The sequence below is a fragment of the Trichosurus vulpecula genome, chromosome 5, assembly GCF_011100635.1.
Source record: "Trichosurus vulpecula isolate mTriVul1 chromosome 5, mTriVul1.pri, whole genome shotgun sequence".
Taxonomy (NCBI): domain Eukaryota; kingdom Metazoa; phylum Chordata; class Mammalia; order Diprotodontia; family Phalangeridae; genus Trichosurus; species Trichosurus vulpecula.
Window position 1 is genome coordinate 88,414,599 of NC_050577.1, and position 25,023 is coordinate 88,439,621.

Sequence of the window (25,023 nt, forward strand, 5' to 3'; positions counted from 1 at the left end):
TCCAGCCTCCTGTCACAACCAATTAGGGAAAAAAGAAGAAGCTATATTTAGCCACAGAAAATCTTAACACAATGTTGATGAATGTGATGACTTAGACAAATACCTCTATACTGCTTAGAGTCAACGTAAAACGATGCAGTAAACTCTGAACTAGGCTACATCCATCTCCTTAATATTTGTGACTCCATCTGAATTTTTACACATAAATGCCTTGTCTTTATTAACTAATAGAATAGATCATTTAAAACAATGGACGATACACTGCTTTTTTTTTCCTCCAGAAGGTCAACTGGAAAGGAAAAGTAGGCCAGAATGACATTGGATTTGGGGGATAGTTAGAGGACAAGTTCCTAAGAACAGGTGGAGAGTGAAAGGACTTCACAAAACAGAGACGGGGAGAAGGTAAAACAATTAAGGCCCATCTCTGATTTCACCCTTCTAGCTTTTAAGAAAATTCACTGGGAATTCTTAATGGGGTCAAACTAACAAGAACTAATACCTTCTCATTAAATACTGTTTAAATTAATTAAATACTGTTTATCAATGTGGGGAAGTTCAAGAGATGGCCCTAGAGACTGACAGTTCCTCTTCAAGTTACCTTTAGTCATGAAATAACTTGGGTAAGAAGCCCTCAAAGCTCCATTCAAAAGCAGTAAGTACTATGGGAGGGAAAAGGACAGGGTGTGATGAGGATACCTTAAGGGGAAATGGTCAAAGGTTATCAGAGGAGTCAGTACATAGCTAACTGGGATAGTGGTGGCTGTGAGTTAAGAAGCAACCACGGAAAATGTGAACAAGCACTTAAACTTGACTATATTTATATCAATAAAAATCACAAACTCTGATGGAAATCCATTAGGAAAATTTTAGCTATTTTAACAGTATTTTATTATTAAATGGGTTTAATATAGAACAATTCTACTCCAATATAATTTCAGCAAGCCTATCACGAAAAATATTTTCTACTATAATGTGAGCAAATGCAAATTTTGTGTTAAAAAAGGCATGATAGATTTAGAAGCCCTTTTTGTTTACAAGGTTGACTATACAGAAGCAATAATAAAATTACTAAATGTACTCTGAAAGTACTCTGAACAGAAACATTTAATATATCAAATGAATACATCAACACATGGCCTAATGAAAGCCACTTGCTTTTGCTAGTACATTAAAAAAAAAAACCCAAATATTAAATCTACATCAAACACCACAGAAAGTGTAATTAATGGAAAAGAAAAAACTTCTCAGCATAAAGGATTACTTTAAAAAAAAGAGAGAGAACTGGGTATATAAGACCCTAAAAGCCAGACTAAGTTATGTTATTTTATATTTCTTCAAACCTGGACAAAGTTCTGTAGACTTTTTAATTAATGAAGAATTTCCCAGTAAAGTAAAAAAAAAAAAAAAAAAAAAAAAAAAAGGAGAGAGGGAAGGAGAGAGGAATTAAATGATACGTCTTTTTAAAAACTAAGTTTTAACAACTAGACACCCCAGAACATATATAATGTATAATAGATAGAAATTTGGAAATATTTCTGAACTAGGAATTATCTTAATAGCCTTTTGCACAGTCAACTTTTGATTATGTAAGAATAATCCAGTTACAGATTATTCAGGACCTTCTTTACCCCTTTGGATGCTTGCTTTCAGATGGCTTCACTGCTTAATCAGCACATGGGCAGAGGAATTAAAAAGTGCTGAAATTCAAGCCAGAAAATACATCACTTGTTTGAAGCTTTGATAAAAGCTTTTTTGGTGGGAGGGGAGACTGATATTGGCCAAAGTGGAGGTTTTGGGATTATTGTCAATCTCAGTTATTTATGCTTGCACCTATTCCCCATTATCTCAGATAATCAAGAGTTGGCTGCACGGCATGTTAAAAATAGCCTAAAAACTTACTTCACTAGGTTCTGTCTTTTGGATTCCAAATACAGGTGCTAGGAAAATACACACAAAATTGATTAATTCCAAGGTTAGTTAATTTGGAATTTAGAGTTTAACGTCCTATTTTCTTTCAGAAGATTTTCTTTCTATATTAATTCTCATTATTAGAACACATATTGACCTTCAATATTATTAATCTTTGTTTATAGTAAGGCGTATAGTTACAAAAATTTTACTACAGTTATGATTTTTCCTCCAAATAATGTTAAAAACCTCATATAAAAATCAGGTAAAAGTTTTAAGATTACTGGAACCAATTTTACCAGCCCCATAAAACTTTATCTATTCTTGAACATCAGTTTTCATAAAATGGACACTTCCCATTAAAGTAATCCTATTTCTAAAGTCTACCCAACATTCTAATTTTCTAATTAAACTTTTTAAAAGTAAAGTATTATTTAATTCAGCTTCTTTCACAGCATTCAAATGACATGAGTTCGAGTAACTGGCACAGACTTAGAAGGTACAAATCTGTGCTAGACTTCCAAGGAACCTCCGAGATTATTGCTCTGACCTGCTGGGCTGAGGACCCAGTGAGGGCTCAGTGGAGACCAGCACCTCCTCCATTTCCAGCAGCTAACTAATATGAAGGCGAGACTTGTTTGGGTTTGTTTTGATAGACCATTTGATGCTCTGGTTTTGTTTCAATTCAACTGTCTTGGAGAAAATAAAAAGATAACTGCTTTGCTTACTGTTACATTGGGGTTTTGGTGAGAGGGTAAGAGAAATAAATCTTTGGTCTTGTTAGTGGCTCCGTTAACACCAAACAGAGGTCAGTTCATGGTGCCATAAGCTGGGATAACTCTTTCTGGGTTTGGTTTCAGTTCTATCCTCTGATTCCCCAGGGGGAAGGGTAAATAGAAGCAGAATGAAGTTTCTGTAACCCAGCTCTGTCCCCACTTTCTCCAATAAGAACGCATTTTTCTTTTACTAGGCTGAAGAAAGCCATGTACCATCAAAATAGATTCTTGGGGTTTTTTGTCATTTAATTATGTAGTTAAAACCAGAAAGCAAAAAGCCAAAGATAAACCCTTCATAAGGCTGCTTTTCAATAACAGAGAATATGTAGGGTGTCAAAGAGTAAGAGTGATGATCAGTATGATTAATGAACCCTAAACTATCAATTCTTTTTCATATGATCTTCAAACCAGGCGTTTTCCCCTCATAAAAAGGAAGAAAGAAAACTATGATAGTAGCAACCATTCACATTTATTTTCATGCTTTAGAATTATAAAAATATAATACATCACTTCATTTGATCAACACTGTAATGTTGTTTTATTAACCAGCTCATAGTCTTGAAAAAAAAAATGAAAGTATACTTTGCCTCTCAATTTCCTATGCATTGTTCTGTATGAGCAAAACTCTTTTCCCTCTTTCTGAGAAATCAAAAAATATAAAACCCTCAAATTGTATAATTCATGACCTCTTCTGGGCACGCTCAAAGAGAGTTTTTTGTTTCCTATTATCTTCGAAAAATAGCCCATAAGCCCCCCCCCAAATTACTTGGGGCAAAGAACCCCAAGAAACGTATAAATATGGAAAGTTCCTAGTTCTTTTAACACTTCTATATAAAGTAAGATTGGAAAATATTATTTATCTAACTTAAATTCTAGGTTGGTTGATGAGAGATGGGTGGAAAAATTAAATTTTTATTTTGGAAAGGAGAGATACTAAGATTTAAATGACTGATATAACAAAAGAGTCAATGTGGAATGATGAATTCAAATATACAAAAGTTAGAATCTATTTTTATAAAGTCAAGGTTAGACTATAAAGTTCAGTTATTATTTTAGAAAGTGTATTCATTGTGAGAAAGTCTTTAAATACTTCTCTAGTATATAGTAATACTTTTTGAACAGATCTAAAATACAATGGAATGGAATTGCAACTGCATGTTGATCAATAAATTTCCATAAGAGACAATGTGATAAAGTGAAAAGAGTGATGGATCTTGGATTCAGAAGACTGGGTCCTTGTTCTAACTCTGTCACTAACTATAAATGTAACCTTGGATAAATCACAACCATTCTGTCCTTTAATTCCATCATCTATCAAGTGGTATTATTGAATTCTCTAAAAGTTTATTACTTGCAAAAGTCGACTAAGGAAACAAAGAAATCAGATAACAATAATCCCATAAAAACAACCCCTAGATTCAGGGGAACTTGGTGCTGAATCAGGGTCAATGAAAACTCACCACTCAGGAAACCCCGTGAATAAAAGTACATCCTATCATTCAGACCATCCCTCTGAATATAGACATACTCTCCCACGAATATAATGAAGATAAACTCTTATCTAGGCTCTTAAAGTAGAATTTTGTTCATTTCTTAGGGAAAAGAGATTCCCTAAACAAAGAGATTAAACCAAATTAAATCCAATGAGCTACTGTAATCTTTCTGACTTAAAACATGAAGATTTTTTTTTTGGCCACACTCCATAGTTATGAGGCATGTAAAAATATTAGTTTGCATTTTAAGATCTTTTAAGGTTTCTCCAGATCACACACCTGTCACTTCAGTTCTCCACTGGTAGTGGTTGGTTTCAGTTGATACATCATAGGAGATCTTAATCTATCTTTAGGATCTCGGGACCCATTAAAACTCTGATCTGCTTCAAGGCTTGGTAACATGAGGTGGAATCTGGAGGGCCATCTGCTATCACAGCATCAGGCTTAAAAAGATAGGTAGAACTAACAGAGTTCCCTCTACAATTAGGGAATACAGCTTGTTCAACATGGGATGTGCTCCCCAACATATGAAATACTTTTTTTTTTAAGCACAGGTCCTGAAAAAGGGATCCTGAGCTTGAAACAAAATCAGGTATAAAGGGGGATGGAACTACATGAGAACAGCAGGCACTCTGGAGAATGATATTTAGACTAGCCTGATGACATTTTACCAGATGAACCTGCCATCAGGCAGCTCGACTTTTATATGTCCTGAAATCCCAAAGGTGAATGGAACTCACCAATGATTTTCTAGCAGAGGCAATTCTCTGATTCTTTAAAATACCTATAGGGCTCACAGACTACTGCTTCAAGGGCACAATTTATATAAGAACCATGCTAATCAGTATTCGGCCTAAGAACTAAGGCATTCACTTCCTACCTAACTGGGCAGAACAGAAACTGTTAAGCAAAACGGCACTAAAAAGAGGAACATGGAGTTGATAATTACATGGACAGCCCTCTTCTCTGAACAGCAGAGGGAAAGAAAGGGGAAGGAACAAAGAAAGACACAAGGGAAAGGAAAGGATGTTCTTTATGTTTAACAGTAGTAAAAAATGAAGCCCCACTTGCTATCACGCACATTAATGGCTTGTGGTGAAGTGGACCAGTAGCTCTGAACAAAAATGAAAGATAGGAAGCACATATGCATGCTGAAAGTGTACCCAAAAATGGATTGTGAAAGTACAGGGATGCATTTACTAACAAAATCCCTAAGAACTAAGCTCCTTCATACAAAGTCAGCTGTTGCAAAAACAAAACAAGTCAAGCACAAGAGCTGATTGCCATTTGCAGCAATACGACAAAAATGCCCCAGAGGGCACAGCTTCTGTCTGTTCAGCCCAGCTGCAGGTTAACCAGGCTGATCCTGACCAGACTGGAGGTGCATCCCCACTCACAGGCCTGATCCTCTGATCAATCAGCAAGCGAGCTTTCACCAGCTTCATTCCTGACTTCAGCTGGGTTGCCCCATCTTAGGTGCTCTGGGAGTTGACTGCTCTCAGAGGCTCACTGTGTCATCACCAGACTTGCTACAGACACCTGCTCAGCTTAGCCAACAATTTCTGAGCTCAAGTTATAAACTAACCTCAACCTCCCTTTTAGCAGGGATTACAGTACTGTGCCACCACGCCCAGCCCAGAAGTGCTAAGAGTAGAAGAGTGTTTCCTATATACCAGGGTCTTTATAACTAACCTTCTCGTGGTGGCATTTCAAATTCTTTCATGCACTTATGCTGGATCCACCTTCTCTACCCTTTCAAAATAGTAATCCATCCTTGCAGGAATTTACTAATAGTTGGTCAGTTATTATGACTGTATGGCAGCTCCTTGAGGGAGGGATTGTTTTGCTTTTGTCCTTGTAATTCCAGAATCTAGTACAGGGACAGGCACATAATCAATGCCATCTACACTTTAAACATTGTGAAGACACATTTAATCTCATTTACTTTCTATTTTGATCATTTTAATTTTAGATATGGGAAAACCATCAGGAGATGTTTTAGGCAAAGATCCAGATTCTTCTCCCTTCCCCCCATTTCATGAGGCCTAGTAGTCAGCCCTAAAGGTAAACGTAATTTAATCTTTTAAAATGTGATTTGGAGGAGATATGCCAGAACATTCTATGTCCATTCCTCACTTCCTGGTCTCTTCCAAGACTTTGAAAATATATCTCTATCTCTATCTATTCGCTCCTATCACAGCCAGAAACTGCCCTGCCTTGGCTACCTTCTTGCTGACTCTGTCTTCTATGCTCCTCTCTTCCACTTCCCTTTCCTCTGCCTAAATGACCCCCATATACACATTTTCTATTTCACAGCAATCTAACATTTTTAGTTAATATTTTATCATCTCATCTTAACTCCTTTAAAGTCATAGAATATACACCTAGTAACACTTACGTTATGAAATTTCTGATGAAAAAGTTATTAAAATTTAACCTTTATGTTAGTGGTGGTATTACTGTCTAAATTCGACCAAAATGGCAATGTGGTATTGCAGAGGGAACTTTGATTTTGGAAACAGTAAGACCTGGGTTTAACATACACCTCAGACAATAACTGTTCGATCTTTGGCAAAACATGACACTTCTGAGAGCCTGTTTCCTGATCTGTTGTGGCTGTTCAGTCACTTCAGTGGTGTCTGACTCTTCATGACTCCACTTAGGATTTTCTTGGCAAAGAAACTTCTCCAGCTCATTATACAGATGAGGAAACCAAGGTAAAAAGGGTTAAATGACTTGCTCTGAGTCACAAAGCTAACAAGTGTCTGAGGCCGGATTTGACCTCAGGTATCTCTGACTCCGGGCCCAGCACTCTATTCACTGCCCATCCTAATCTATAAATGGGGATAAAAAATTCTGTTAAGTGCTTACTATATGACAAAGCATTGTTCTGAGTGTTGAGGATATAAAGGAAAGACAAACTCTGACCTCAGGGAGTTTACATTCTAATGAAGATGACAGTACATAAATAACTAGGTATAGACAGAGGAGACAGGTCATCTTAGAGAGGAAGGCAGTGAGCAGGGGGTGGAAGGCCTCCTGAAGAAGGGAGTGAGAGAAACTAAGAGGTGGAGGGAGATCAGAAAGCTGCTGAAAAGGCAAGGAGATGGGAAATGTACTGTCACACAAGAGGAGCCACTAGTTGGCGAGTGTCATTGGATTACAAAGAACGGTAATAGGGTAGTAAAGGAATAAGATGTAAGAAGGGGCCAGGTTAGTAAGAGATTTAAATGCCAAATGGAGGACTTAAGATTTGATCCTGATGGATCAAAACAGGGAGATACTAGAATATACTGAAGAGCGGGGGAGAGGGGGCCTGTAGTTTGTGCTTCCAGGTGAGGTGGAGGGTAGGCTGCTGAGGGGTGGGACTTGAGGAAGAAGCCCATTAGTCTGGGGGAGTGGTGAGTGATGTCTATGTGAGCAGAGAAAAGGCTCTGAAGGAGAGATGCTGTGAGAGCAGAAACAAGGTTGGGCAACGGAATAAGACTAGGAGTGGATGAGAGTTAGGAGTCAAGGACAATCTGATTCAGTGAGCTTAGAGCCACAAATAGGGAAACAGGGAAAGTAGAAAAGCCATTTGCAAAACCCTAAAGTGCTATGTAAATGTGAGGTGGTGTTATTAAAATTAAACTTCCAGTATTGTTGAGGGAAGTAAAGCATCTTAGTCTCAACACCAATATTGGTTGTTTATCAGTGCTTTAATGGGATGGTTCTCAGTTTTCTCAGACAAAACAAAGTAACCAACAAATTAATGTGAATTATTCTAGTTACTGTATTATTAAGAATTTCTTTTACAAACTATTTACAAAAGAACAGTAGTACTAATTGTGGTTTTTTCATTAACTTGCAATTGCCCTAAATGAACACTAGGCAGTGCCATAAGCCTAAGAAATAAAACAAAATATTTAATAGGCACACATTTTCCTTTTCAAACAACAAAATCAGGAGAGTTTCTTACTGAAAATCTTATGATCTATGGCCTCAAAATAATCCATATTTAAATAATAGTGAATTCATGTTACATGAATCACCCAATGCAGCATCCTGAAGAAGTCAAATTCTTTATCTGCCATAATAATGCTTAAGGCTAAAAGTTTGTAACAAGCTTTTTTTTTACTGGGACAACCAACATCCTGGTGCAATGCAGATTTGTTTTTGTTTTTAAATCTATAAAAATCCTACTTAAGACATTCCCCTAGGTTGATTGGCAAGAAATGAGATAACTGTTTTCTTCTTAAGGGTAGGAATCCATCATTCCTCGGGGATTTTTTTTTTTTTGGTTATATTTAGGACCAGTCTTTCAGGTTAGTTGGAAAAGGGAAAAAAAATTTTAATGTAATAAACTTAGGCTGGTAACTATGTTTATGCTTTTTTATTCTTTCTTGAAAGAGGGAGGGAGGAAGGAAGAAAAGAAAGAAGGAAAGGAGGAGTGGGAGGTGAGGGTGTTAAATTACTATAAACATTAGCAATCTTCCTCTTAGATCTGTTCTGCATAGCCTGGTTACATATTTTTAGAATAGAGTGTTTTCTTATTCTTTTCAGTTCAGAGAATCAGTGGATTATGATAGAGATGGAAAAGCAGTTAAAAGGGGAGTGACAATCTCAAAAGGCAATCAGGTTACAAATATATATTCTTCTATTTACACAAAGGTTTTTTGTCTTTTGGCACAAGCCAAGAGAAATACTAATTTTTACTGAGAGAGATACTGAGTATCATTGACCTTCTGGACTAACCTTCACAACGTCACCTTGGGGGTTTAAAAAAAAAAATCTATTTTAACATAGTCTAGAAGAGAGCAGAAGTACCTGTCCTCAGTATTCCAGTTGCTCACTACAATCTGTGTATTATAATAAATACTTCCTCCAGTGATGCTGAATCCTTGAGTGAGAAACTAAATCCCTGCCCTTGCCCAGGCTAGAATGGAACCCCCTTCCTTGCTTCTGCCTCTGAAAGATTCTATACTTTTCTCCAAAGCTCAGACCTAGGACCACCTTATATGGGAGGACCTTCCTGATTCTTCCAGTAGCTAGCATCCCTTCCCCTAAATGGCTTTTTATTTATTTTATAAATATTTACATGTGAGCATATTGTTTCCCCACAGACTGTAATCTCCTTGTGGATAAGAGTAGTTTCATTTTTATCTTTGTACCCCAGCACATGAAACAGTGGCAGGATTGGCAGGTGAATACAAGCTTCTTGGCTAACTGACCAAAATTGGCCCGCTTGAACCAGGGATTCAAGGACACTGAATATAAAAGGATGAGCCACCCTCAACCAGGGATCACTGGTACTTTGTCGCAATTCAGAACCATTAGACCAAGCTCCAGACCTGGCTGTTATTAAACTTCAAGTCTTACTATGTTATTATTTGTGTGTGTGCATGCATTTATGTGTGTGTGTGTGTGTGTGTACACAAGTATATATGGCAATACAAATAAAAGTTCTCGGTGCTCAGTTTTGTTCTTGCAAACTGGCATTAGCTATCTGACTCTGCTAGAGACAAAATAACTCCTATACACTCTCTGAACCATGATATCTAACCACTGTTTTTAAGTCTAGCTCCTGACACTCTGTGCTATTAAATGAAGTATCCAAAGACATTTTAGTTAACACAATAGTGGAAGAACAAGTCACTCTATATGACAGAAAAATGCAGCACATGAAAGTAAGAGAGCATTACTCCCATTCGATACCTGGCACAGTTTGAAGAAGGGCTTTCACCTATGCTTCTAGCTTTCAGAAATGTCTGTAAGTAGATCTTTAAAAATTGTTATGAATCACTTGCATTTTCTACTCAGAGAGTGCTTTCAAATTCACCTAAATTACCTTCCTCAGACACCTAACTTTGTAATACAACATCCCTTAAATTTTACACTATTCATGCTGCTTAAACTGGTTCCACGAGCACAGATAAATGTGAAAGTGGAATGGGGTGTGTGTTAGTGGACATTAAAAGAAAAAGGCAGATCCAAATATATATATATATGGTTTCTTTCAAGGAAAAATCCAATGATCTGCCTATTATTGTACCCTCATTCACATAATGGCTCCAGCAACTGTACCAGGCAAGGGAATTTGGATGGCTAACTTCAAGTTTTCACAAAAATAGTGCTGGAGAAGTTTTCAATAGCTAACTCAATACAACAGTCTAAGGGTTAGAATAAAAAGGGTTTAAACTTGCTGGGAAAACTGGCATAAAATGTCAAAGTGGATTCCTATACACCTATAAACCTAAAAGGAGTCTAAGCATACAAGGTTAGACAGTGAAATATTAATTTAAGAAAAAGTGTTAACAGTCAAAAAAAAATTCTGATTCTTTCACTGCCACTAGGTATATAATTACAAACATGCTGAAGAGCTTAATATGAAATCTTAGAATGGTCTTCTGTAGAAAACAACTGATTTGAGTTGATAAAAAAAAATCTTATGCCTAAACTATATACCTACATTTGCATGTAATAAATGTTCCAAATGATATCTAGTGTTGCACAGTAAACCAAAAGTCTATTTCTAGTGTGGTATTTTAAACTGAAGTAACCAACCCATAAAGAACACAGCACCTGATATCACAGAATTAATCTGGCTTAGGGGTATGAAAGACTTTTGGCATATAGATGATAAACCAAGGGTGACCTACCTGAATGGGTCCTACTGACATCAGCAGGTTTTTCAGTTGGACATCAGTAGTTGATGAAGAAAGCCCTTCAACTGACACAATACAGGGCTGAGGTTTGCACTCCACCACGCGCAGGTTCTGTTTGTTTGGCATCAAGCGTCCCCGGCCCATCTGGCCTGCTACTCCTCTGCCTCTCCCATGCATAATGACCTGCCAACAACAAAAAGTAAGAGTGTTGTGATTTACTAAGTTTGAGCTTTGGTTATTTTCACAGATAGCAAGATATGAAAAGTAAGCAATTAACTCAGAATCAATTGAAATATACAGCAGCTGACAAAGGCAAGTGAACTATTTCCTCTTTGGCAGCTTCCTGTCTAATGTCAGCTATTTTTACATAATGTTTTGCCAGCTAATCATTAATGTGCAGCATTTTGGAACTGGAAAGACTGTAAGATATCAGCTCTAGTCCAACTTACTTGCTTTGTAGAGGAAGAAATCAAGGCCCAGAGACACAAAGATAGGGTTAAAACCCCTGGGTCTCCCAACTACTAGGGCTCTCTCCATTGTAACATATTGTTACCTGAGACACATCAACATTGATAACTAGTTTTACATTTGAGAGGCACCCTGGTTGACATAAAAAGCAATGGTCTAAGTATCAGAAGTCTTACTTAAAACTCCTAAGTAAGCAAGTCATGAAACCTTTGTAAATTTCAGTGTTCTCTGAAAATTGAGGATAATGATGATGATGGTGATGACGCTTGCACTGTCACACAGGGTTACTGCCCAGAAGCATAATCTAATTTTTAAGCAGTATATATAAATGTGAGCTAATATAAGCTGCTGAAATGATCTGAATATGAGTTGTTCCCATGAGAAATCAGATTATTTGGTGCTAAAAGCCTATAAAAGTGTGTATAAACCATAAAGGTAAACCAAACTGAGTCAAGATCTGTCTAACCCATTTTGTAAATATTTTAATTGCCATGTTGAAAACTGGATTGGGAAGGAGTCCTAGGAATCTCAAACTGATAGGAGAACAGGTGGTATTTCTAAGCTTTTTTGGAAGGGAGTTCAGTAAACAGAGTTCCCCTAAATCCCTGTGATTAGGCTTTCTTAACTAAGGGTAACTTTTTAGATATAGTTCAGTTACCCTTTTCCACTAGAAAAAGTATCATGAAATTTCAGTTAAAGATCTCATTTAATAAGAGCCTCTTAAGAAAAACAGAGATGAATGAAAAAGAAAGATGGGGGGAAAATTTTAAATTGAACTCTGTGACCTATGTGGGTTCCAATGAAAAGTAAAAATTATACAAAAACACAATATTCCTCAAAATCCTAATGAAATTATTTCTTTTGAATTATGCTTAAGTAGTAATGAGGAGATTTCAAAAGAAGCCAGAACTGTAGGTAAATAAACATGGCAAACAAGACTTAATGAAAATCAAATAATATTTTCATATGGAAAATACTAGTTTCATTCAACAGTTATTAGCTACATAAAATTGACTGTAAGATTAGCTGTGAAAAACATGAAAAATTTAAAATCCTCATTGCAATATTAATCAGTAACAGAACTGTAATTTTCAAAAATCTGGGGAAAATGGGTATAACTATTCAAGAAACAGCTGATTGCTTAAAACAAAAGTTCCAAAGTCAATTTAAGCTTTATGATATTTATCACTTCCTTAAACAAATCTGGCCTCAAACAAACAAACCTGGCCTCAAACACCTACTAGCTGTGTGACCTTGTGCAAGTCATTTCACCTGTCTGCCTCAGTTTCTTCCACCGTAAAATGAGGATAATCATAGTAGCTATTACGTACCTCCCAGGGTTGCTATGATGAGATGAAATATTTGTAAAGTGTTCTGTAAACTATATAAATATTATCATTATTGATAATAATAATAATAGCAACAATAATAAACATAGCCATCAAGATAAAAGAAATTCGGAAAGTTCTCATCTTAAAGTAGGGCCCTTCTCCTGTGGTTTACAGGTAACTGGTGATTTCTTTAATCTAAATTATTCTGAAAGCGTATAGATTCCATACTTCTTTGTCTTAAATGCCTAACCAAAGGAGCTGCTCGATAAATTTTTGTTACTGATGCTGCTTAAAAAAAAAAAAGCCAAGAGATGCTTCTAATAATAAAATTATTCAATTCCTTCTCATCTTTCCACATCTATTTCTGGTCTACTCTCCCTTGGTCATTAGGTTCATGATGCTTCTAATTACATTTCACAGTAAAGTTAGTATCAGAGTAGACAAGCAGTAATGGACCCAAAAGGGAAGTCTTTGTAAAACTGCCTGAGCCCTCTCCCAAAGTACTTGCTTGAAATGTACCAAAAAGACTGACTTCCAAATATTCTGAGAAGTTCCCATAAGTCATAGGCACAAGTGAGAGAAAATAAACTGCCAGAAATACTTAATTTCTCTATAATTTCAATTGATAATTTAGAGCACTTTAAGTTTTGCCAAGTGTATATGTGGGTGCGTGTGTGTGTGTATGCACACATATATGTATATACATCTATGTATGTATAATCTCAACAACACTGTGACGTACGTACTATGGGCATTATAATCCCCATTTTACAGATGAGGAAAGGAAAGCTTGGAGAGGTTAAATAATTTGCCCATGGTCAGAAAGCTAATAAAAGCATCAGCAGCAGCATTCAAACCCACATTTTCCCTGACTCAGATGCTATTATTTTATCTGCTGTGTATTCTTTCCAGTGATGGAACTTATTTTTTAATAATCAGATCCAGAAAGCTATTTCAATACAGAAATTTCAAATCAAAGAATAGAAGAAAAATATTAGACTCATCTATGACTGAGTACTCTTTAAAGTCACTTAATCCTTTTGTACTCTAGGTTTCCATCAAAAAAAAAACACATGGAATAATTCTACTTGTTTCTATTTCACAAGATGCTAGTGAGATGGATTGAATCTGAACTCCTCAGAAGACAGCTATCATACAATCCCAAGGTATTTTCAATGTTAATGTTACTAAACATCAGGGACCCTCAACCAGCGGATCAAGATCTATCATTACAGAACCTGAGAGTTGGAGGGCGTGTCACTCAGTCTAAATCATAAACAAAAGAAGAAATCCCCACTATCATGTAACCAACTGTCGATAGTAGACCTCAAGTCTTCATCTGATAGATGAGAAAGCCTGGTGCAGAAATCAGACTCCTTCATTTGTCCCTCCTCACTTGCTCTTCTAAAATGCCTTTCCTTGTGGTGAACCATCTCCCTTTCAGGATCTGATCAGGGACTTTATTTTGTGAGCCCTACTTCCAATGATCTCAAAGTTTAAGGAACTAAAAGTAACTCTTCAAAGAAAGACTGGAGACCTCAGCAAACATCCCATAATGTGGAGAATGAGCTCTTTGCTATTTAGAGAAGGCAACAAGTTGTCAACAATGTTAACCCCTTCACTTAGGAGACAATCACTTAGACAATCCTTGTTTAATCAACTATTGGGCAAAAGGAAGAAACATACCACTACCTCACCCTATCAACATCAGTATGTTGATGCTTTTTGGTAACTATGAATTGTGATTTTGTCTGTTTCTAATGGATGTTCGTAATTTGTTTGAATTTGCTCTGAAGTTCAGGATGCTGGCTCTTTCTCCTGAACTAAGTGAATGATATTTGTATGTTGGATTAAAGTAAGATTGTTAACCCTTTAATGTTACTTTCCTTAGTAAAGCACATCAAAAGAACCTGTGCTGGCAGCCTTCTTCTTGTTGGGCTTGTGTTGCTCTTTCACCCCCCACAACAGCTGCTAGCCGATTTGTTGCTACAGTTAGGTACTGAAGATGCAAGTAAAATAAGAGGCTTATGTTCTCCTGGGGGGAGAGAACAACTGTTCATCAATCAGTACATTTAGGGTGTGGTTTATTAGCAACTAGCGGAATAAGGAGCGTCTTGATGTGGGTAGTAGCACTTAAGCTGGGCCTCCACACAAGGCAGGGGTTTGAAGAAGCAGAGGTAAGGAACAAAGGCATTCCTAACATTGGAGGTGGCCTTTCCAAAGACAAGGAGGAAGGAAATAAAAGGAAGTGTGTGTTACAGGGAAGAACACGTAAGTCTGGTGGAGTATAACGTCGTATATGTGATTATGTAACTGTGTGATCGATCAGCTTGGAATGGAGCTTGACCGAAAGGCTTTAAACCCTAAAGAGAAATCTGTATTTTATCCTAAGTGCAATGGATAATCATCAGCTTCTTAAAATGGAGAATGATACGGTTGGAGGTATACATTAGAAATGCCAATTTGGCAGCTATGTAGAGGATGCGCTAGAGACAGGTGAGACCCAGGACTGTGCTGAGACTTGGGTGAGTGGGGCCCTGGGCCAGTGACTTATTTTTAGCTTCTTTCCTGCTTTGGAGGATAGCAGCAGCTTCTCAGAGCACTGCAGTCATTTAAACACCTAACTAACCTGAGAAAAAGACACTGCTACCAGAATTAACTATGTCCTTGATCTTAGCCTGGAACCTGACACCCCTAATTGGGTGGCTGAGAGAAGACCCTAGATATCCTGGCCACTCTGAGGCTTCTGGTTTAGAATGGGCCTCAGCATCGGGAATGGCCTCAGAAGCTGCGTCCTTCAATCTCACTAACTTCCACTACCTTTCCAAAGAGTCCTGCAGAGGCTCTCTTCAGCTGCTGCCCGAACCTCTCATAAACCTGCCTACCTGTAGACATCAACCCTGGGATTTCAATGCTGCAGATAATGGGGCAGACCTGAGCACAAGCAGATTCCAATCCTATCCTCCTGAAGAGACTAACAAGCTTCACCCCTACTGAGTAGCTTAAAGCTTCACCTACCCTACACCCAATCCCATCCCACCTAGACACTACCAAGAATCTTTACTGCACTGATTGACTGGGTAATAAACAAATATATTACTTATTATATTATTCTTAGTAAATATTCTAAATCTTCACTGACAAATCAGTACACCTCATATGTGCCTATGAACTTTGTAATCTATTTTTAATCAAACTGTTTATTCAAATAATTCCCCCAAAATATTCTCACACACACACACACACACACACACACACCCTAAGGGCAACTGTGGGGAGACCAACCTACTTTATAAGGTTGTGGGGATCAAATGAGACAATCAAATGAGAGTATGTAAAATACTTTGCAAACCTTATCACAATGAATCAAACTCAACTACTGGTATTTTACTGTTTTCAGAAATGAGACAAGAGAAATCACTGAGGTTAACTAATAGGTAATCGATATTTCTGAATTCCTAAAAGGCCAGTAAAAAAAAGTTCTAATGTTTATTAAATACATTCTTCACCTTTCTGAACGGGCCAACTGATTCTAAAGAAAAAATGTTACCTTCTTTGCTGAGTGAATTCCAGGGATGTTTTTAACTCCTGGAGGAACAGTCGAATGTATGTGAGCTGCAGCTGGAGACTGCTGTTGCTGATGAAGTGGTGTTCCCTTTGTCAGTGTGACTTTCCGCACAGGATGTTGTCTTAGTTCTGGAGACTGAGGGAGTCGTTGGGGTTGACCCTCTGGGTGAAAAAAGCCAACATTCTCTCCCCCCTGCTGAAATCAACAAGGTATCATGTTCAGTATCTATTCCATCAAATATCAGCTTCTGAGAAACCTACTTGGGAATATAATTTTATTGATATCTAACTGAGAATTAAAACAATTATCAAAACAAATCTGGGGGAGAAACCGAAAATTTTCTGCCTAGTTTTAAATTATAACTAGCAATTCAACATTTAATATGGAAACATTCATGATACTTTTATCTTCGTATTAATTTGTCTACTAAATTTTGGGGACATCTGATAAAAAAAACCACTTTCCATCACTGAAGATCTGCTGTAGTTTAAAGAAATAACTCAGGTTCAACATGGACGACTTTCTCACTCACCATTTCCTAAAGGTGCACCGTTTGTTAAAACCTGGCAGTTTACATAAATGACTCTGCATTTTTACCTCTTGCTCAAACCAGACTACTCTGCCATAAATACTCTCAACTCATTCCACTGCTTTTTTTTAGAAAATTGGATTATAACTATCTAAACATAGATGGCACAGTAAATAGATTAAGGAAGACCTGAGTTCAAATCAGGCCTCAAATACTTGCTAGTTACATGACCCTGGGCAAGTAAATCATTTAACTTTTGTCTGTCTCAGTTTCCTTATCTGTAAAAGGAGGCTAATAGTGGCACTTACATCCAGGATTGTTGCAAGGATAAAATGAAATAATATTTTTAAAGCACTCTGTAAACCTTAAAGCATTAAGTAAATGTTAGCTATAATCAGACCTACTAAGCTAGCATGAAACACACACTCAAATCTCAGGAGTCTGTTGTGTTGTTTCTTTTCAGGTAGATATGACGAAAATGAGAAGCAGCTAGATGGTTCAGTGGACAGAGCACTAGACTTGGGGTCAGAACACTCAAGTTCAAATCCTGCCTCAGACAGTGACTAGCTGGTGACCCTGGGCAAATCGCTTAACCCTAATTTGCCATAATCCACTGGAGAAGGAAATGGCAAAACACTCTAGTATCTTTACTACGGAAAGCACTGGCATACTGTGGTCCACAGGGTCACCAAGAGTCAGATATGACTGAACAAAATAGTGTAAATACGTGTTCTTTCACTTTATTTTACTGAACAATTTTCCTACAAGTAGAAGAATGACCTAGTAGTGATGATGGTCAACAATTACGCTGCAGTGCTTTAAGAAGTGATTACCACCATCACCTCCATTCCTAAAGGTGCTACATTTCTGGGATGTGCTTATTAATAAACTTAACTAACCTCACTCTACACCATCTTTCTCTTATTCCTTGTCTGACTGAGAAGCACATACATCTCTCATGCACTGGAGCCATACGATAACTGCCTGGCAAGCAGCATAAAGGGCACAAAGTAACTTTTAGACTCTTGCCTCTAGCTCATCCACAGTGTCAAGAGTTCCAAATCTTCAGAGCAATGAAAAACTATGGAACAGAACTGAGAAGAGAGTCTGTATGAAAGGTAGATGCCAAGGTAAACATTGTGAAGGCTTGACTTAAGAGTAAGGTGTCTTATATGCAGTAGGTGCTTAATAAATGCTTCAAATGACAGAATGTAAATACCCAAAGAGCAAGGATTGTCTTTTTTTGTCTTAGGCTAAGTCCCTAGTGCCTAGGCTCAGAGTTTCTGATTGCTACATAAATATGAACACCCAAAATGAGTACACTTAAAAACTTCCAGATGAAATACTATGTAATCACTTTCTCTCAGTTCTGACTAATAATGTATGGGATTAAAAAAAAAACATCAATAACCAAGCCAACAAAGGATGAATGAAAATAGAGGATCTTCAAGACTACTGAACAACAGAAAGCAAGCCTTAGCAAGGAGCGAAAAACTATAGCTTACACTTAAAATCAAATCAATTTATACCTGCCAGCATCCTGTGAACACTTCGAAGATTAAAGATGGAAAATTCTATGTACCTAAGTGAAACCTGATGATTGTTAACTGACATCCCCACCCCCAGTATCTTGGGTGATATAAACTTAGAAATGAAAACTCCTAATACTGACAAACCCAAGCTTAATTTTCACCTACTTTATGACCTCAACAATCATTTAAGGTTATTCTACAGAAACTAGAAAAATTATACAGACAGGATGTATAAAAAAAGGAGAATATGAAGAAAAAATTTAAAAGTGGGTAATTTCAGGTGTTGTAAACGTTTCACAGTAGTAATTCTTGACACTAAATACATAAATGATACAATTTGTGGATTACCCAAGGCTTGTTTCCAACTGCAGGCCAGCTTCCTAAAAACGCCCGGTTAGTCCTAGTTTGCTAACCCAGGGTCATGAATCTATACCCTAACTATCCTGGTGACATTAGATGTATGTAGTCCAAAGGAAGGGTGCAAAAGGGGCTTAGAGATGATTACCATTTCTCCTTACAGAACACAGACCTCTCAAGGGCACAAGATAGCTCTGAAGACAAAAGCAGCAGGGCCTATCACCTATGGGTGATATCTTCTGGGGAGGACCTGGACCACATTCACACAGATGCAGGTAACAGAAGGTCTATGCTGCCTTGATTAAAGAAAACACTATCAGGTAAAATCATTCTCTCTCTCTGACAGTGACATAAAACATTTTTGGGGACAGCAACATGAACACTAAAGCTATTTTATATTGTTTTTGTTGTGCACTTGTTTCGGTTGTGTCTGACCCTTGTTGAGCCCATGTGGGATTTTCTTGGCAAAGATATTAGAGTGGTATGCCATTTTCTTCTCTAGCTCATTTTTTTCTCACATTTTTTTTATTTAATACATTTAGTTTTCAGCACTGATTCTCACAAGAGTTTGAATTACAAATTTTCTCACCATTTCTACCCTCCCACCACTCCAAGATGGTGTATATTCTGGTTGCCCTGTTCCCCAGTCAGATGAGGAAACTACAATTAACAGGGTTAAGTGATTTGCCCAGAGTCACACCGCCAGTGAGAGGCTGTATTTGAACTCAGGTCTTCCTGACTCCAGGCCTGGTGCTCTGCCTGAACTGCACATTATTCTCCCTTTATGAACTCTCCATCCTAGCCAAACTGGTCTACTTGATGTTCCCTGTATATAACATTCCACCTGAAACCTCCCTGCCCATGGGCACGCTGCCCCACCTTAGGCTTGAAATGCTTTCCTTCCTCATGTCTGCCTAGTAGAATTCCAGGCTGCCTTCAACAAGGGCTTCTCCTGATTCACTCAGTTGTTAGTTTTCCCCCATATATTTTGTGCTTACTATATCTGTGCACTATTATTTATTCCCAGTAGGATATAAGCTCCTTGATGCTAGAGACAGTTTCTTTCTTTCTTTTTGGTCTTTGAATTTATAAAGCCTGTTGTCACATAGCAGTACTTAATAAATTCTTGCTAAATTGAAATCAGTAAATTTAAGAAGAGTTAATCAATACAAAAAATGGCAACATAGCCAGGCTACCTGAATTCCACCATCAGGTTGACACAAACTATTTTAGTTTAGCTATAATTTGCTGAACAAATGTAGAATGAGAACATTTTAATCGGCTGTTTAGCTACTTCTTCCCCACCTAAGAGGTGAGGATCACTGGTAATAATCAAGGTATTGGAACTCATATTGGACCAGCTCATCTTCATTGTTATTATTAGCAGTAGTAGTAGTGGTGGTGGTGGTGGTGGCAACAGTAGCAGAGCAGTAACAACAGCAACATGAGAATATATAGCACTTACTGTGTGCCAGACACTGTGCAAAAGCACTTTACAAATTTTATCTCATTTGAACCTCGCAATAACCCTGGGAGGCAGGTGCTATTATTAGGCAAACAGAAATTAAATTACTTGCCCAGGGTCACAAAAGTAGTGAGTGTTTGAGGCCTGATTCGGTCTGATGACCAAGTGATTGGCCTTTGGAAAAAAGGATGTGCTATGGAGAGAGAACAAAAAAGTGTTCACAGGACGCTCCCCCCACCCCCATGCACAGATTATTCAGATATAGAAAGTTTCTATCTTTAACATGGATAACTAATTTTGACTTTTTATCAAAGTCTTCCATTTTGCAAATCTGATCCTGGATAGCCAGTATTCAAGTCAATCCTAATAATTAACTTCCCTATACACAATGAATTTTGTTAAATTCTACTAATACCAAGAGTATTACTGTCTTATAAATCAGCCATACAATTCAAGATGAACTTTCGTAAGAGGTGTGATGTCTTCGTATAGGACTAGGTCTCTGCTTTTGTGCCATAAGGTATACTTCAAGTTTGGGGTCAATGCTGACTTCAACTATCTTTCTTTCACCACGATCGCATATAAAACAAAAACATTAATCATTTTTGGTTTAGACTGGGCCTATAAAGAGGCCCTGAAGGAAAACTTCTAACATGCTAATTATTATAGATAAAACAACACAATTATGACCAGTTATATTCTTTCTGAAAATTATACATTCCAGGATTTATTGAAAGAGTATGGGATAATTCCCATACAGGTAGCCAGTTTGGAATTAAAATTTAAATGTGATTTAATTCCATCACAGATAGATAATAAAAAGTTACACTTAACTGTCATTTTCTGAGAGGAAATTGTGGTCCTTAAAAATACACTGGCCAAAAATATTCATCTACTCATAGATAGCTAACCCAAAAATAATGAGAATCAAATCAATATTTGGAAACCTGAATTAAGTAGTTTTCTGCAATGTGTATTTAGAAAAGGCAAATCACAAGGAAAACAAACTAATATCAAATATTTCTTTAAAACAAAACAAAAGCAAAAGCAACAACTTTAAGGATTCAAATTCAGTACGTATTTATAGAAAACCCCCTATGCGTAAAAGCACTAAAAGCTTAGTGTTACGGAATTTATAGTCTAATGCAACTTAATTCAGCAAACATTTATGATATACCTAATATGTGCAAAGAAGCTGTGGTAGGCTAGGAGAAGAAAGAAGGAAGGAAGGAAGGAAGGAAGGAAGGAAGGAAGGAAGGAAGGAAGGAAGGAAGGAAGGAAGGAAGGAAGGAAGGAAGGAAGGAAGGAAGGAAGGAAGGAAAGAAGGAAGGAAAGAAGGGAGGGAGGGAGACCAGATTGTGACCTCTGCCACACACAACACAAAGATAAGTAAATATGAGATAATCTGAAGAGAAAGAGAACACTAAAAAGTTGGGAGACTAGGAAAGAAGGTGGCAGACACATGACCTGAGTCTTGAAGAAGCTTAGTTGAAAAGGATGAGGAGGGAGGGAATGCATTCTGGCCATAGGGGAAAACCTGAGCAAAGGCAAGGAGGTAGGAGATGTGATGCTGAGAATGAGTTTGAGCAAACATGTAGTCAGTTCAGCTTGGCTGAAACACAGAATGTCCAAAGGGTTATTAACATGAAGTAAGCCTAGAAAGGCTAGTGCCAAATGGAGAAGGATCTTGAGCAGTGAAGTGGTGTGGTCTTAAGGTTTAAGAACAGTATGCTTGTAGCTATGAGAAGATGGATTGGAGAGGAGAATGCCCTGAAACTGGGAGACCAACTAGAAAGCTATTTCAAAATTGTTGTTTTGCCTTCTTTTCGAAGAGAACCAATGTCTTAACTTGCTCATGAACTGAATTTAAATGAGACAGAGTTGTGCTAAGTTCTCATCCTCATTCTCTCTTCCTCAGTCACCAAGTCCAGTAGCAAGACACAAATCAGGACTGGTGATGGTCTGGGATGCAGCATCTTGGTGTCTTCGATGCATTCCACAGGACCTGCTTCACTTGACTTCAAATTTTTCTCTCTGCCCATTTTGCCTGGAAAAGTTTTCATATGCTCCAATATTGCTAACTCAATGACAGATTTAAGGCTTATTGGTCACCCTCAAACTGGTACAGCCCATCTGGCTAGACAATTTGCAAGGGTGTGACTGCTACACATGCTACAAATTCTTGGAGTCACAGGTAAGAGTTTTCACAGTAGTCTAAGTGAGAGAACGGGGCCTGAACTAGGGTGGTATATGTAAGTGAATAGAAGGGCATAAGGTTTGGTAAGTATATAGGTATGTGAAGTGAGAGAGAAGGAAGAATTAAGAATAATGCTAAGGTTTTGAATCTGGGTGCCTAGAAAGATGATAATGGTCTCAACATTTTCTTGACTTGCAGATTTAGGGGAAAATATAGGAAATATCGTGTGTTTGAGAGACTAAGAAGCCAATTCAGAGTTTTCCAATAAGCAACAGAGATCCATGGGACTATGTTTAAGGGAAAGAGAAGCACCAGATACAGAGATCTCGAGATCATCTATGTAAATAACTGAACCCCTTAAGAGTTGATGAGGTCACTAGGTTAGAGAAGGGAAAGAGAAAAGAGAACAGGGCCCATAGTTTGGAGAGTAGGGGATAGGCGATGACTGAGAAAGGGAAAATGAGGATAGAAAATGAGGAGTAAAGGGAAAAAACAGGCAAGGACCATATCACAAAAACCAATGTAGAAAGGGGTATCCAGGAAAGGGGGCTGGTTAACCTACTGAGAGATCAAGGGTGAAAAAATGAGAAATGAGAAAAGTGCATCGGATTTACCAATTAAAACAGCTTTAATAACCTTGGAGAGGGCAGTTTCAGTCAAATACTAGATCAGAAGCTATATTAAAAGTGAACTAAGAAGTATATGGAAGTTAGTTGAGGAAGTAGGAAGACAGTTATAGGACCTCCTAGAAGAGGTAGTTAAGTTAAGAGTAGATCTGGGCAGGTTTATAGTTACAGAGAAATTAACCATAAGATTAAGTCGACCAGACTATCCTTTCTAAATAAATAAAGTTCTGTTGTTATATGGTACTTTTTCATTTAATACGAATGGTTATCAAGTTATTTTTTAAGACTACCAAGTAGCAAAATATCAGTTATGTTTTGCATACAACATTAAGTTGTCTAATAGTAGACTTCCAACTTTCCAATGAAAAACCTGATTTGAGGCCTGACTTTGCATGTCACTCACCACCAGCACATCACCAGTGTACATTAAGAGCACACAATTTATTTTTCTAGCTGAATTATTCGAAACCTGAAAGTGTGAATGATGAAGTGTACTTTAATAGACATGGCTCAAATATGTTTGTGGATCTTCTATATATGGTCAATATAGAATACCCAATGAATATTGGAAGTGACCTCAAGATACTAATCCTTTGGGGTTTACAATTCACATTTAAAATAAATTAACAGGTTTGCTTTGAATTCTTAATATAGGGAAAGAATAAGTCTCTCTAATATGGAAAATGCTCCAAATTCACAGTCTTCACAAGAGGTTATACAAGAAAACTGCATTTCATAAAATGCCATATGCTTGTTCATAATTAGAGTAGCAGTACTCCTCTTTCCCCTGGAAGAGAGGTTTATCTTCCCTTCTACTAAACCAGATTTATCTTTCAGAAATGATGACCCTTTAATGAGCTGTGAAAACAACAATAAATCTTATTGGGGGGCAAGGAGAGGTGCTATTGTTTTTAAAAGCAGAAATGACTTTAGTAAGCTGATAGTATTCTTTTATCAGTTACATCATGAACAAATCTTACAAAGAGATGGTTTGTTTGCCATCAACATTAGCAGGACAAATTTATTTATAACAAATGCTTTAAATGTATAGATAAAAATGCCTATTGATAGTGTCAGCACTTCCTACAATTTGACAGATCAAATCTTATTTCCATTCTTAAACCCCATGAAGGAGTGATATCACTGACTTGCATTCAGTAGTGGGCAAATTGATTAATCCTTCTCTATAGAAATCTCAACTCTTGATTATACCTATCAGACGTTAAGCAGCATTATTCTAGAGTGACAACACTTGACAAATTCCCCAACCATTTTTCTCAGCCTTTGTGGCCCTGCTAGCTTGTATTAACCCTGATGAAAAATTAATTTTCCTTATCTTCTGCTAAACCCCAAAATCCAAATCCGCCAAACTGGCAACTCTTTCTGTAAAGGTATTATGAAAACCTCTAAAAGATTAATTGCATGTCTTCAGGTGACATTAAATTAATTTCTGTACTCATGACAGACATTTGATACTCCGTACTGAGAGGACAGATAACATTGTCAGGATACACAGAAGGACAGTGGTGTAGTGTCCCAGGGCAGCCTCTTATGAATTCTCCTTTCGATAAGGCCATATTTCACTGTCATTGGCACTGTTACTGATCTTGAAGCCCACAGACCTCACTGAACAGGTTTCTATTAACTATGACAATGCTGGTCTATCTGTGTAATCTTTATAAAGCTAATTTAAAATTCTGACAGAAATAAATTAGATGTGTGCTGTATGAAGCACCTAAATTATAAAAACAAATTTATACTATTTTCTCTTTTTAAAGTACTATTTTAAGCAGGGAAAAAAAACAAAAGAAACAAAGCCTTTCCCTATCACTTGGGTTGATTAATCCTTTAAATGTGCTATTTCAACAGAGTATAAGATAAGACCATCAAAGAGCTAAAATTATAACTCAAAGCTTAGAATACTCTCTGAAACATAATTTTTCACATATCAAATACTGAATAAAATGTCTAACACTTTCCAAAAAATTATGATGGTTCTACTCAAAATTAATTTAGACAAGAGATATAAAAGTTAATAGACAACACTTCAAAAACTTCATGAGTAGCTGAATATGGAGGCACTCTTCTGCTCTCATAGTAAGGCTAACGGGCTATCATTTATGCAGGAA

The 25,023-nt window shown here is 37.2% G+C and overlaps 1 protein-coding gene across 3 annotated transcripts in view; it reads right to left on the minus strand.

Moving 5' to 3' along the window:
• The window catches only part of RBM33 (RNA binding motif protein 33), a 182,058-nt gene that overhangs the window by 23,019 nt on the left and 134,016 nt on the right, over nucleotides 1-25,023 (minus strand). For 2 of the 3 annotated variants that reach the window (XM_036758876.1, XM_036758875.1), the window contains 2 exons: nucleotides 16,171-16,383; nucleotides 10,816-11,004 (listed from right to left, as the gene is read on the minus strand). In XM_036758876.1, coding sequence (XP_036614771.1) covers nucleotides 10,816-11,004; nucleotides 16,171-16,383 — 402 coding nt within the window. The remainder of the gene's footprint in view (nucleotides 1-10,815; nucleotides 11,005-16,170; nucleotides 16,384-25,023) is intronic. The other variant, XM_036758877.1, reaches the window with a different exon arrangement.